At 37.0% G+C, this 13,212-nt stretch overlaps 1 protein-coding gene across 15 annotated transcripts in view; it reads left to right on the top strand.

The window, feature by feature from the left end:
• The window catches only part of DMD (dystrophin), a 1,154,126-nt gene that overhangs the window by 824,275 nt on the left and 316,639 nt on the right, over positions 1-13,212 (top strand). For all 15 annotated transcript variants that reach the window (XM_085210257.1, XM_085210277.1, XM_085210286.1 and 12 more), the window contains one exon: positions 3,640-3,875. In XM_085210257.1, coding sequence (XP_085066383.1) covers positions 3,640-3,875 — 236 coding nt within the window. The remainder of the gene's footprint in view (positions 1-3,639; positions 3,876-13,212) is intronic.

Genomic DNA, 13,212 nt, shown 5'->3' on the forward strand with positions numbered 1-13,212 from the left:
ACCTTCCTCATCTTTTCTGCTTGATGTGGGTTTGTTTTAAATGTTAGCTCTGACAGCCTAAAGTTGCAACAACACAGGACCATCCATTTTTTGGAGTCATTTGTGATCTGCCATTGTAAGAAGAAGCTGTGATCTTTTCTCTCCTTTTCTACTCCTCTGCAGCAGTAGTTGCCAAACTCTGTCCTCCTTCATCTGCTGACAGCCAAAGGAAAGCTATGATGTATTGCTGCCATAGGGAGAAGGATGGGAAATATCATGTCTGTTGCCAAAAATGCCAATCACCACTCGCTGCTGAAATATGTCCTCTCTGATCTGCTCCAAAACAGGGAACAAAGGCTGAATAGAAGGGTCATGAATCTCAAGATACAGGCTTTTAACCGTGAGCTAGAACTTTTGCAGTGAACTGAGTCCCCAGCTCAAAGCCATACCCTCAGCCAGTCATGTCAAATAGTGAACAACAGACTCAGTACATTACTTTCTGTGCGTGGACTCCCTCTGATCTGGTGCTAACAGCAATGGGCTGTCTTGCTCCAATTTATAGGAGGGAGAGGAGGCTCTTTTATATACCCAGCATGAGATTAAGAAGCAGTGGTTCAAATGTTGGTCTGACCAGTTTATCTTAATCAGGGAGATGGGGAAGGGGAGAAGGGCGATAGAAAAGATAGGAAATAGAAGCAAGGAGTCTTTGTAGGAAGCAAGAGGGAAATAGTCACCACCATGGATCCAGTGTGGTTTGTAGTTCAGTCACTGATCTTCAGTAGTGGTGGGTCATCGGGTGCTGTTGTTCTGTTGATGATGACGATTTTTCAATGGTAGTACAAACTTATTTATAAGCCCAAAGTGGTTGAGTCAGCTCTCTTTGGAGTGACAGCTCAAATCCAATGTCGTTGAGTCAGTTCTCCTTGGAGTGTCAGATTCTGGCTCTGGGATCTCAGCAGAAACTCCTTTGTTCCCATCTTCCAGGCCTTGCCAACAGATAAGAGGGAGCAGGAATTCCCACCTGCATCCTGTTTTCACAGGACATGATGATATCATTCCCCAATTTTCCCATACAGTAGCATCCATCACTTGCCTCCTCAGTAAATCAGTTAGAATCTTATTGCAAGAAGTACCTCAGGAAGCAAGCTTTTGAGTCAGAAGACAAAGAAGTGATGTGTAAGAACTCTAAAGTACTGTTAATGATTTACCTATACCAGGAGTCATTTTGAGGCATTGACTAATCCCAGTGTGGCTGAGGCTGGAAGAGACCTCTGGAAGTTATCTGGCCCAACCCCTGCTCAAGCATGGACACCCAGAGCAGTGTGCCCAGGACCATGTCTAAGAGGCTTCCTAAGATCTCCAAGGAGAAAATGACCAAACCTCTATGGGCAGCTGTGCTTCCTGATGTTCAGAGGGAATCCCTGCATGTTCCAGTTTGTGCCTGCTGCCTCTTCTCCTGGCTCTGGGCACCACTGAAAAGAGCCTGGCTCCATGCTCTTTGCACCCTCTATGCAGAGATTTACAAAAACTGACGAGATTTCCCTGAGCCTCCTCTCTTCTCCAGGCTGGGCATTCACAACTCCCTTGGCCTCTCTTTATAGGACTGGTGCTCCAGTCCTTCATCATCTTGGTGAATCCCTTGATCACCTTGTTGTAATGCTTCTGTTTACATCATTTAGGTAAGAATTATTAGTATGGGGCATAACATATCTGGAGTAATTGCAACAGAGATGAAAAAACAAAACAAAACAAAAAAAGCGATTGATGAATATCATTTAATAATTATTTACAAGTTTGTACAAAAGTCTAAAAAAAAGAAATACAGTTGGAAAGAAAGGTCATTCTTTAGGGTTGTGGGGGGTTTTTATAGGTAAAACTGCCACTCTGTAACTGTACGAGATAGTCCGTCATAGTAAACAGTGGGGTGTTACAAAAAAATGAACACTTTACAAGCCTCTTTCTACGTCAGAAAATATATACATATGCATTTTCTCATCTGCTTGTGTGATTTTCCTTAAAAGTGTTCTTTATTAGAACAGCCTTTATAGTAATTAGTACATTTCATAGTTTTTCACAGGTATGTGACTTTAAAGCACAAATAGGTAAAATACAAGGTTGCACTTCAGAAATACAGCAATGATATGAATGGGAGGATATTTTGTTTAATTGCAGTATATGCCATTAAAAATCACCATTCACAGGAGTCATCTTTGATTATCATAATATTGCTCTTTATTCAGGCTGGATAAATAATGTAGATGTTAGTTGATTTGGTAAATTGTTTATAATCATTCAGCATTTTTAATGCCGAGAGCATCTTACACTGCTTTTAGTGACAATCATTTTGATACTTGTGCACAGCTCTTTCTCTTTCTGCCTTGCTGAAAAGCATCAGTGATTCCCCAGTGAAGTAACTCAAACCTTTTATCATTGAAAAAGGCGTGCTAAATTTCTTGGCAAGAATGGTTGATGCTACTGATTTACTATTTTAATTTTATGGCCGAACTATTGAACCTTTTCGTGCTGCTTCCATTTTTCGACTTCAGACCTAATTTGCTGAATGGCATAAAAGAAAAAAAAGAAAAAAAAAAAAAAAAAGGAAAAAAAGAAAAAAAAGAAAAAAAAAACCAACCCAAATCTCTTTGCTCTGTGTGGGCAAGTGTTTTTTTTTTTTTTTTTTTTCCTCATCTTAAAGACCATCTAACAGGAAATTGGTTCTCTGGTTCTCTTTACTCTGTAAAGAGACTGGAAAGACACAGGTGAACCATATTCATAGCCATGAAACATGAACATAACCATGTTTTGCAGCTTGGTGTTAGAAGACTCGTAGTCTCTTTATGCATATGGCACTCTGCACTGCTTTGTTTCAGCTTTTCATGTTTAGTTGTGTTGTTTAGATAGTTGATTAAGATAGAAATTACTTCAAGAAGTAGGTATTCAGAATCTTCACTTCTAGTTGGTTTAGCATCTTAAGCCAAGCACAGAATAATCCACTGATTCTTTAAAACCCAGCTATTTTAAATCAAGAAAGGGCACAAAAGATGTGCCCATTTTCTTCAAACAAAAGGAAGAATTTTAACTGATTTTCACATTATAACACATAATTTTACTATGTGAGAATTGTCCAAGGCTGTATTTTTTATGAAAGCATCCGTATCAGTCGTAGAGCCTATGGGAAATACTGGCTAATAACAGAAAGTGAGAAGATTGTCACTGAGACAAATTCATAGCTACAGGGTAGCTGGAGAATTTAGAAGAAACGTGTTTCTAGATACATGGTCATGCTGTGATAAACTAGATACTACAGCCTACTCAACCCCACTGCTAGATTCTGGAAGATGAGTCATATTTAGAGATTCTACAGTGACCTTGAGTGAGTGTTCTCATTATATTGAGATATGTTTTTTTGTGCTACTAAGGCCCAGGATGAAATTTGAATATGCTGAGATTGCTGAATGTTAAACATATAGTATAGTAGGAATACTAAGGAAAAATGAATTCATATATTCATTTAATTTTAGTTTTCATATTTCCAGTAAACATAATAGCAAAGCAGTGAGATTATTGCTGTATAACCCTTTCTAATGCATAAATTCTGTTTCTGAAATAAGCATGATAATTCATTTATTCAGTAATCTTTTATTTTTATTTTTTTTTCAGTAACTTCTGGTCAAACTGTTGCTGTGGATACACAAACCAGGGTAACCAAGGAAACCACCAGCTCCACACCAGAAATGCCATCTTCTGTGGTTTTGGAGGTTCCAGCCTTAGCTGACTTCAATAAGGCATGGGCAGAACTAACTGACTGGCTTTCTCGACTGGATCGAGAGATAAAAGCTCAGAGAGTGACAGTAGGTGATCTTGATGATATCAACGACATGATCATCAAACAAAAGGTATGAGAAACACTGATTTTTCAAGTTGAAAGCCTCATGATCTTTATTCCATATAAAATCATTTCAGCAGGAGATACAGAAGAGATGATAGACTACAGTACTATGGCTATTTAAGTAGCCACTATGGTGGCTACATAAGCTACTTTATCTCATAGTTATTGGTTTGAATATTAAGATAATTAGTTGACAAACAAAAAATGATTCTTTAGTAGCGTCCCTGCTACTTAGATCAAATCTTTTTATCTTTCTGTTGCTTGTACTGATGGTGTAATAACAGAGTATGTATGGCAGTGATTGAAATATGAACCACTAGAGAAAGAGAGAATTATGTTGTAAACTCCAGATTGCCAGGTGAAAAGATACCCTACTGCATACCTTTTTCTTGCATTGTTTTTGTAATGACTTCTTGAGAACCTTCTGTCCTGCTGCTCTAGGGTTATGAAAAGCTCCTCAGTCATCCTAAACAAAAGAACAGCTTGCTAATGCAAGTGTTTTGTCAGCAATCAGCTTTTACTTATCTTTGAAAGCACACAAAAAATAATATAGAAATACATGTGCAAGAACAAAGAAGACTAAACTAACTTTGTCTACTCAGTAGCAATAGAATTAATTTGTTGTTATACTGTTGAAAGTTAATTACCTGCCTTCCGGATTTAGCATTGCTCAATACAAAAGATTTGGCTTGCCTGTGCAAAACTTTGCAATGTTAAATTTACATTCAGTTCTGTTCTAAACTGAATTTGGGACTCTGTTATAAAACACACTTTTGCTTCCTCCTTCTCCTAATAGAAAGTCTGATTTATTTTAGGGAAGATATTGACATTCTACCTTTTTGCTTAAAGTAAAAAAACAGAAAGAAACAATGGACAAATATTGCCTTGTAACTATACTAAACAGTGTTATAGGAAGGATGTACACTAAAATACACAGATGTCTGGTAGGATTTATTCTGTTTGTTTTCTTATACTTATTTACTATGTTGAATTATATAATCATTTATTAATTGAAGCATCTTTTAGAAGTGATGTGTATATTTTTGTAGTTACTGCATCTTCTGTAAAGCTACAAGATTAAAATAGTTGCTTTGTCATTTGAAAAGAGCTAAAGAAGAATTGTCTGTAGATTATATTTCTGTCTTCTTGAGAATTGCTTTAAAATTTTATATTCTCAGATACTCGGTTCAAAATGATCTGGGTTTCTTTTTGCCTCACTGTAGCTTATTACTGTGGCAGGCAAAAACTTCAGCTACTTTTCTTTTATATATCTGCTTTACTTAAATGTGTGTTCATGCCACTAACTCTTGAGAACCACAATTGTCATTAATGTTATACACATTGTAAAATTGACTGGTTTATATCTGCATTTCATCTTAACTCAAGGCTGAAAAGACAGTTAAGTCAGCACTATTGTAGTCTTCCTCTCACTTGTTTTCTTGGCTGGGTACCATCTCTTTTTTCAATCCCATGCTGTGCTGGTAACAAAACCAGCAGGAAAACTCTTTTTTTTGTGTGTGTTTACCTCTCTAATTGACTGTGCAACAGAATGTGACATTTAATATAGTCTCTGATGAAATGGAAGAATCGATGTCTAAATATAGACTGCAGTTCTGTTAACTTTCTCCCACTTCTCTAGTGATCATCAAGAAAAGGCACCACGTAGTAGATAGGGATCAACATAGTGAAACTTTGATTCTTCTCTTAAATCTGTCATTTAATTATTAGGTGAGATTAACAGTCAGTTTTAGCCAGGATTTTCGAAATTGAATGTACATTTTAGGTTTCACTCTTCAAAAGCCTTGCTTTCTAGCACATGGAGTCTACTGCAGTAAGTGAGCTGATGAAGTTGGACGTGTAAAAAGCCATGACAAAGATTATCTCAATTGGAAATCTAAAAGTAGTGGTTACCTTCCAAAATTTGCACATTGTGTAATGTGCATAGTCATGCATCCCCAGTGATTCAAAAGTCATTGGAAGTCACACTATTGTATTGTGATCTGCTTTGATAGTTGGTTTCACCTCCATAGGGAACTAGCACTGTTAGCTCTAATAGGAATTCCATTTTAGTAGATTGACAATGTTTTGTTTTGTTTTCTGCATCAGATTTTTGAATTTAGGTATAAAGTATCATTTTAACTCTGCCTGCCTTCCTCAGAAAAATTCATCATTATGAAGGCATATGTTTCCTAAAATTGTTTTATTATAATGCATCTCAAGTTGTTCACCTAGAATTCAGAACTGTTGGTATGCTACCAAGCCCTTACTGTTTTGGGGTTTTGTTTCCGTTTCATATTTCTTCCAATAGAGAGAGCTGCATTTATTATAAGAAATTGAAATGTCAAAGCAAACATTTTAAAAGCAAAGAAATCTGATATCCTAGCAACGTATGTAACATGACATTTTCTAAACCGTCCAGGTAAAAGTAAGTGACCTTAGATTGTCCTTTCTTTCACAGCAGCATGTAATGTTATCGAAGCTAAGTCTCTGAGGGCATTTTGGTTAGGTTCATTTCATTCTGATTGTGTCACAAGACCAAAGCCGCTAACTCTGACATATTTTTCCCCCGTAAAAGTTTAAGACATCATTAACCCCCACTTGAACCTCTGCTTGGAAGTGATCACAGTGTACTGGTACTTCTGTGTGAATGGTTAGGATAATAAAGTAGCATGCACAAGGGCTAATTGTGGAACAAAAAGCAAAACAAGACAGCCATTTTAAAAAGAAAATATTTTAGTGGCAGCTTTCCTTTAAAGAAAGAAACGGAGCAACTAAAATTCTGCTAAGCAGTGCACATTCTATATAGTAAAATGAACAAACTAAATGAATAATATAATGACTGTTCATTTCAGACATCTCTAGTTAATCTTTCTGTCAAATGAGTAGTAGGTATTTCTTTCATGCAAATGTGCTATGTTTTACTTTCTGCCTATCATTGCATACATTCTGTGTAATTAAAGTAAAAGATTCTAAAAAGTTTGTAGTTAAAAAATGTTAGCATCGGTTCCATGTTTTCATTAGGGGCAGATTATTATAATCATCTGCTTGAATACTGATGCTTTGTGGAATTTGATCCTCAAAGAAATAGATTTAAGGCAGGCTCACAATAGGATCATGTATATGTTTTCTTCAGATAACCTTCCATTTATAAATGACGTTCAGAGGAAATAAGAATATATAATATGCCAAGATGTAAGTAGCTAAGGAACGTAGCAGAATTAAGTTCACACTTTTTTTCATTTCATTGTCCTTACTTCAGAGCAAATAAGGTATTTTAAATTTGATGCTTAAGTAAGGGTTCTTTATAAAAGAGGAAATACAGACAGAAGAACAGGATAATAAATTATGTTTTGTTGTGTTACAGAAAGATGAAACCTTTCCTTAGCTAAGATGCCAGAAAGCCTCTACTCTGAAACTCTGCTTTGGCATCATTATATTTTGAGGAAAGCTTGGAATGGGAGTAGATAGATTTCTACTGAAAACAGTGAAGCATGAATGCTGTGCAGAGCAGGAAAATAGTTAGCAATTCCGTTAAAAGAAATCAACTGCTATAATATCTTTAAATTTTGAATTTTATCCATGGGTTTTGCATGCTGTCCATGCAAACTTCTCATAGCATATGTTACTGAAAACATGGCTTTTAGCTGTAGTGGCTGAAAATATGTTTTTATTTAAGTATTAAGTATTAAAAAGTATTATAATAATGTTACAGTGCTAATAAATTTAGCTACAGCTTTTGGTTCTGAGAGTCTAGGTTGAGTGTACATGTTTAGGGATGGCTGAGCAAATTTCTCTGAAGGAATTATATCTTAGAGTGAGACCAATAGTCAAACTAGTTACTAAGACTTCTAAGGAAAGAAGAGGAGAGGATATTTCTAGGTAATGGTTTATTCGTTTTAAAGTATTCTTCTGAAAAGATACCAGGTAATTTATTTCTACTCAATTAATTTGTCAATATTCTAAAAGCAGGTTTGATTGTCCATCAGTTAAAGAAGTAAACAAAATTAGAACGAGGAATTTGTTTTCACTACTAGTTACTGAATTGATTTTTCAGTAGCTGAAGATCTTGTGCGGATGTTGATAATAACATAATTGTAGAGGAATAATATTGGTTTATAAGGTATGCAATTAACAGGCAAGTGTGGGCTGAAGTGGAAGGTTTGAGGATGTTCTACCAATCCCTTCCCATTGGGTATGTACTTTGCATCATCACAGCTTTGTAGTTATACATACATTAATATTCTGATAGATCAGAAGAATGGTAAATTTTCTGTCCAATCTGTTTTCCAACGTTGTGTGTGTGTGTGTGTGTGTGTGCGTGCATGCAAGGCAGAGTGGCTGGAAGACTGTATAGAGGAAATAGACCTGAGGGTATTGATTGACGCTCGACTGAACATGAGCCAGCAGTGTGCCCGGGTGGCCAAGAAGGCCAATGGCATCCTGGCTTGCGTCAGAAACGATGTTGCCAGCAGGAACAGGGAAGTGATTGTCCCACTGTACTCAGCTCTGGTGAGGCCGCACCTCCAGTACTGTGTCCAGTTTGGGGCCCCTCACTGCAAGAAAGACATTTTGAGGCCCTGGAGCGGGTTCAAAGAAAGGCAACAAAGCTGGTGAGGGGCCTGGAGCACAGGCCTTATGAGGAGCAACTGAAAGAGGTGGGATTGTTCAGACTGGAGAAGAGGAGGCTCAGGGGAGAAATTACTGCTCTCTATAACTACCTGAAAGGAGGTTGTAGTGAGCTGAGGGTCGGCCTCTTCGCTTGTGTAACTGGTGATAGAACTAGAGGGAATGGCTTCAAGCTGCGCCAGGGGAGATTTAGGCTGGATGTTAGGAAATACTGCTTCTCTGAAAGAGTGGTCAGGCACTGGAATAGGCTGCCCAGGGAGGTGGTGGAGTCACCGACCCTGGAGGTGTTCAAGGAACATTTGGATGTTGTTTTGAGGGACATGGTTTAATGAGAACTATTGGTGATAGGTGTATGGTTGGACTGGATGATCTTGTAGGTCTTTTCCAGCCTTGGTGTTTCTGTGATTCTGTGAAATACTGATTTCCAAATCTATTTCCTGCCTCGGCAGTAGTAAAATTTGTAGTTCTGTATTACAGGATGCAAATGGCGCACTATAAATAGACTCATGTTACATTTCCATCTGTCCATATCATTCGTATTGGAAGTGAAAGCAATGGATAAGGTGAGGTCCTTAACTTTTTGGCTACCTCTACGTAGACTGGAAAAATTTTCATACAAGTCATGTGGACATGAAAAGATCCACCTGCAGATATTATATCTGCATTTGAAGATATCTACGATTGAAGAACATCATAGAAGATTTTACACTTAGAACTGAATGTTTTCCATTACTGTATTCTGATATGCTTAAATTGAGGAATTTGCTACTAGTCCAGAGCCCAAGTATAGTGCTAGTAAGCTGAGAAATGTTAATATTTTCAGAATCAGATTCAAAAGCATTTTTCCACCATTCCTCCCTCAATTATGTCTTGCTGCTTTGGTGGTTGTTTTTCAAGCTTCACATTGTCTAGGATTTTCCATATACATGTAAATACTAAGCTAGAGCCATTCCCCAGGCAACTGTTGAATCAGGGACAGCTAGATCCCAAAGCTAGAGCTGAAACTGATTCTGCAGCATGCTCGTGTTCACTGATAGTTTTGTACACCTCCTCTGCTGGCAGAATTCCAGAGATGTCTTTATGACATGGGTGGTGTGGAAAACCTTCTTTAATACTATGAATTTTGCATATAATTTTTCACTCATGAGACTACTGTCATAATTTTGTGCCTGAAAATTATATGGGATACAAAAATTGTGTCAGGAGAATCTTTGTTAATACTTTGTAGCAGATCAAGACAGTTGATATTTTAAAACAGATTGACCACCTCATTATGGGTTGTTAGATAGTTAATTTGTTTTCTGCAACAATAAAAAAGCTGTCTAAACACTGCATTTTGGAGAGTGATTAACAACTGTTTCCTTATTTCTCTTAAATGTTAATCGCTAGGATGCACATAAAAAATTTTACCTCTAAGGGTCTGAGTCTAAACTCATTGATGTAAAAGAGTTACTTTCATCATTTTTCAATTAGTTTTCAGTCAGGCTGCAAATCATCACTCAAATGAAAAATACCATTGTGCCGAAAGATAACTTTCCTCTGATTGCTTTTATTGGCCTATTGTGAAATAAACTGATTTTTTTTTTTTTTTTTTTCCAATTCCTGACAAATAAGCTTGCAGGAAAAGATAAATTATCGTGATTAGTGCAGCTGGCATCCTGTTAGTTTCAGTGGGTAAGGGACAAGAGTCTAGAAACTCATTTTCAATTGCATTTCTGTGTTGAGAATTAGAAGTACACCGTTTTCACTAGGGTTACATTTTTCAATAGCAAATATAAATCTGACCTATCTTAAAAATATAAATGACCTATTCCATCAAAATTGGACTTTACCTCCCCTACTCTTCTATCTAAATCGATCTTTTACTGTGTATGTTTGCAGTCTGGTAATATGTGCAAGTCAGACAAAAAACAGTGAGCCTTCTACAAGAAGGCAGAAGGTGTAAAAACTGCATAAGTCTTCATGAATTCTGTGTCTGTCCAGTTGGAAAGAAAGTTGAGCTATGTTCTGGGCTGCATGTGATTAGATCCTAACGAAGATACTGAGGAAAGTGATTAGTCCTCTTAATCAGCATCTGTGAAACTACATTTCAAAGTGCTCTATCTAGTTTTGGGCTTCCCCTTGTACAAGAAAGATATGGAGGGAGTCTTGGCCACTGAGGTGGTCAAAAGCACTTGATTTGAGGAGGGCCAAGGACCTGGGCTTGCTCAGCCTGGGAAAGAGTTCAAGGAACCTAATTGCTGTATATGGCAATTTGCAAAGGTGCACAGCAAAAGGTTGAGAGGTGATAGACACATTCAGCAGCAAAGCGAATTTGGATTAGATACTAGGAGAAAACATGTTCATGATGAAGATACCAAGATACTGCAATAGGCTATCCAGGGAGGCTGTGGATTCTCCATCCTTGGGGATACTCAACAGCGAAGTGGACAGGGCCCTGTATGACTTGAAGTTTCTCTGAATTTGATCCTATTTCAGTTCTAAGCAAGTTTGGCAAGATGATCTCTAAAGATCCCTTCCAGTGTAAATTATTCGGTAATAATATATCAATGCTATTTATAAAGAGCAAGGTTGTGTGTTGTATGTCTTGTCAATGAAGTACACTTTAAAGGAAGGGAAATATGGCTTTATGCCACTTTTGCAGCCTTCCCACCTCAACTGTGATTTGCTCTAAGGTCTCATACAATTTTGATGAATAATTTTGTTTGAAATACTGCAGTGAGGGTCTGTATTTGGCAGTTACACAAGTGTTAAGCGGCTGTGTTTTTCTATTCGTGTTAACATACACTAGTATTAGTAGTAACAGGAAAGGTATGAGTGGTTTTGTTTTTATTTAGAAATTACAAGAAATACTGTTTCCAAATGATTGTGCAATGTATAAAATTCTAATCTAGTTGTAATCATAAAATGCAAATTAAAACTAAAGGGACTGATTGTATATTTACTCATTTTATCTGTGAAAAGATTTGAGCTCTTCTCAGAGAAATAAGTTTTCCTTTGTCAGAAAATAAAAATATCAAGTCCCAGCAGAACTTCCTAATGAAGCTCATCTTGGAAGACTGTTCTCTTATGTAAAAAAAGAAAACAATCTCAGAATTTCAACTAAAAAAGTCTACTGTCTTAAAACGTACACTGTTGGTTTCTCATTGTGCAGGGTGCTCTGCTGCTTCTATAAACACTGCCTGATAGTAGTATAGATTCAGGGATTTGCTAGCAGATGGACAATTCCCTCTTGAGGCAAAGCAGCCAGCAATGTCATTATCATCCTTCTCTCTGAAGGAATTGTTTCTACTAAAATTCACTAGCTTTGTAAGCTGTGGGATGTGTCAAATAACTTGTTTCTAGTGGCTTAACATCTATTGCAGTAAACTGAATTCTTGGAATTCCTTCTTCTCTTTTCCCAGTATGCTGTAATAATTTTTTTGCACTTAGAAAAGCTTTCATGGAGAGTTTTCTGATGGTTAAATTGTTTCATAACATTCATGTGAAGTAATTAAGACAACTGAATGTGGAAAGCAGGTGTGCACTGGAATGTCAGGAAGAGACAGCCACAAACTCACTAAGGCTCCTTTGAAATATTTAGATTTTATGTGGAGCTGCTTGTAAGTCAAAGGTAAAACTCATAATAACAGCCATAGTAAAGGCATATTTGTTTTTAAGGGCATAATGGTCTTGAATACCAGTCTCCATTCACTAAACTCTAGGCATAGTGGTGGAAATCGTCACTAGACCTAAGACGAATAAACAATAACTTTCTGTGGGTCTGGGGAGGGATAGAAATAATGGGGCATTGCAAGTATTGGCAAGTTGTTATTTTGGGGGACGTGCAGAATTTGTGTAATCTCTGTTGTAAATTTGTGTAATCTGTTGTAATTTGTGTAAACTCTGTTGCCCCACATTCTTCCCTACCTCTTTGGAACTTGGCTGGTCTGGTTCCCATCTGACTCGAGTCCCTGTTGGTACATTTCTTTTTATCACAGATTCTGCATTTGTTTCTACTAAGCTGAATTTTGGCATGCAGAAGATGAGGATATAAAGTCTAATTTTGCTTAACACCTCTGACAGCTAATTTCCTTTGTTGGTGATGAACAATATGTTGAAGAAACACTAGGTTGTGTTTTTTTCATTAGTCCGCGGGGGAGAATTGTGTTTGTTTTTTGTTTTGTTTGATATAAAAACACTAGTACTGTAAGAATAAGTTCTCAAATGTTCATATCTGTGAACAACAAATTTACAATGTAAATAGATAAAATATTATTTTTTACATTACTGTGTGCTCCAATGAAATCCAAGAAAATGACTGAGTACACTTTGAACTTGAAATATGAAAGTAATTCCATTAAAAGAAATAAGACTATATGTTTCTCTAAAGAAAGACTTTAAAGCGTTTTCCTGAATTGAGCCAGAGAACTCAACACTTCAGTTGAGTTCTGAAGGACTTAATTAAAAAACACAACTGTTTCTTTAGTAAATGTGGGCCATTTCACGTCACTCAGACCTGTCATCTGTCTCTGTATCTAGCCGATACAATAAGCAAGGTAACAGATCAATTCCCAGAACTGTGTTTTGCTGCTTTTGTGGACCATTGCTCTTATTGAGCTAAAAGATCAATTCAGCTTATCACCATGGCACCCCTCACGCTCATGTGCTTTCTGCTTGTATGAAAGATTTTGTGCAGCCAAATGTGATCTTCATACAGAGCAGTTTAGTCACCTCAC

The sequence above is a fragment of the Meleagris gallopavo genome, chromosome 1 (assembly GCF_905368555.1).
Source record: "Meleagris gallopavo chromosome 1, MGAL_WU_HG_1.1, whole genome shotgun sequence".
NCBI lineage: Eukaryota > Metazoa > Chordata > Aves > Galliformes > Phasianidae > Meleagris > Meleagris gallopavo.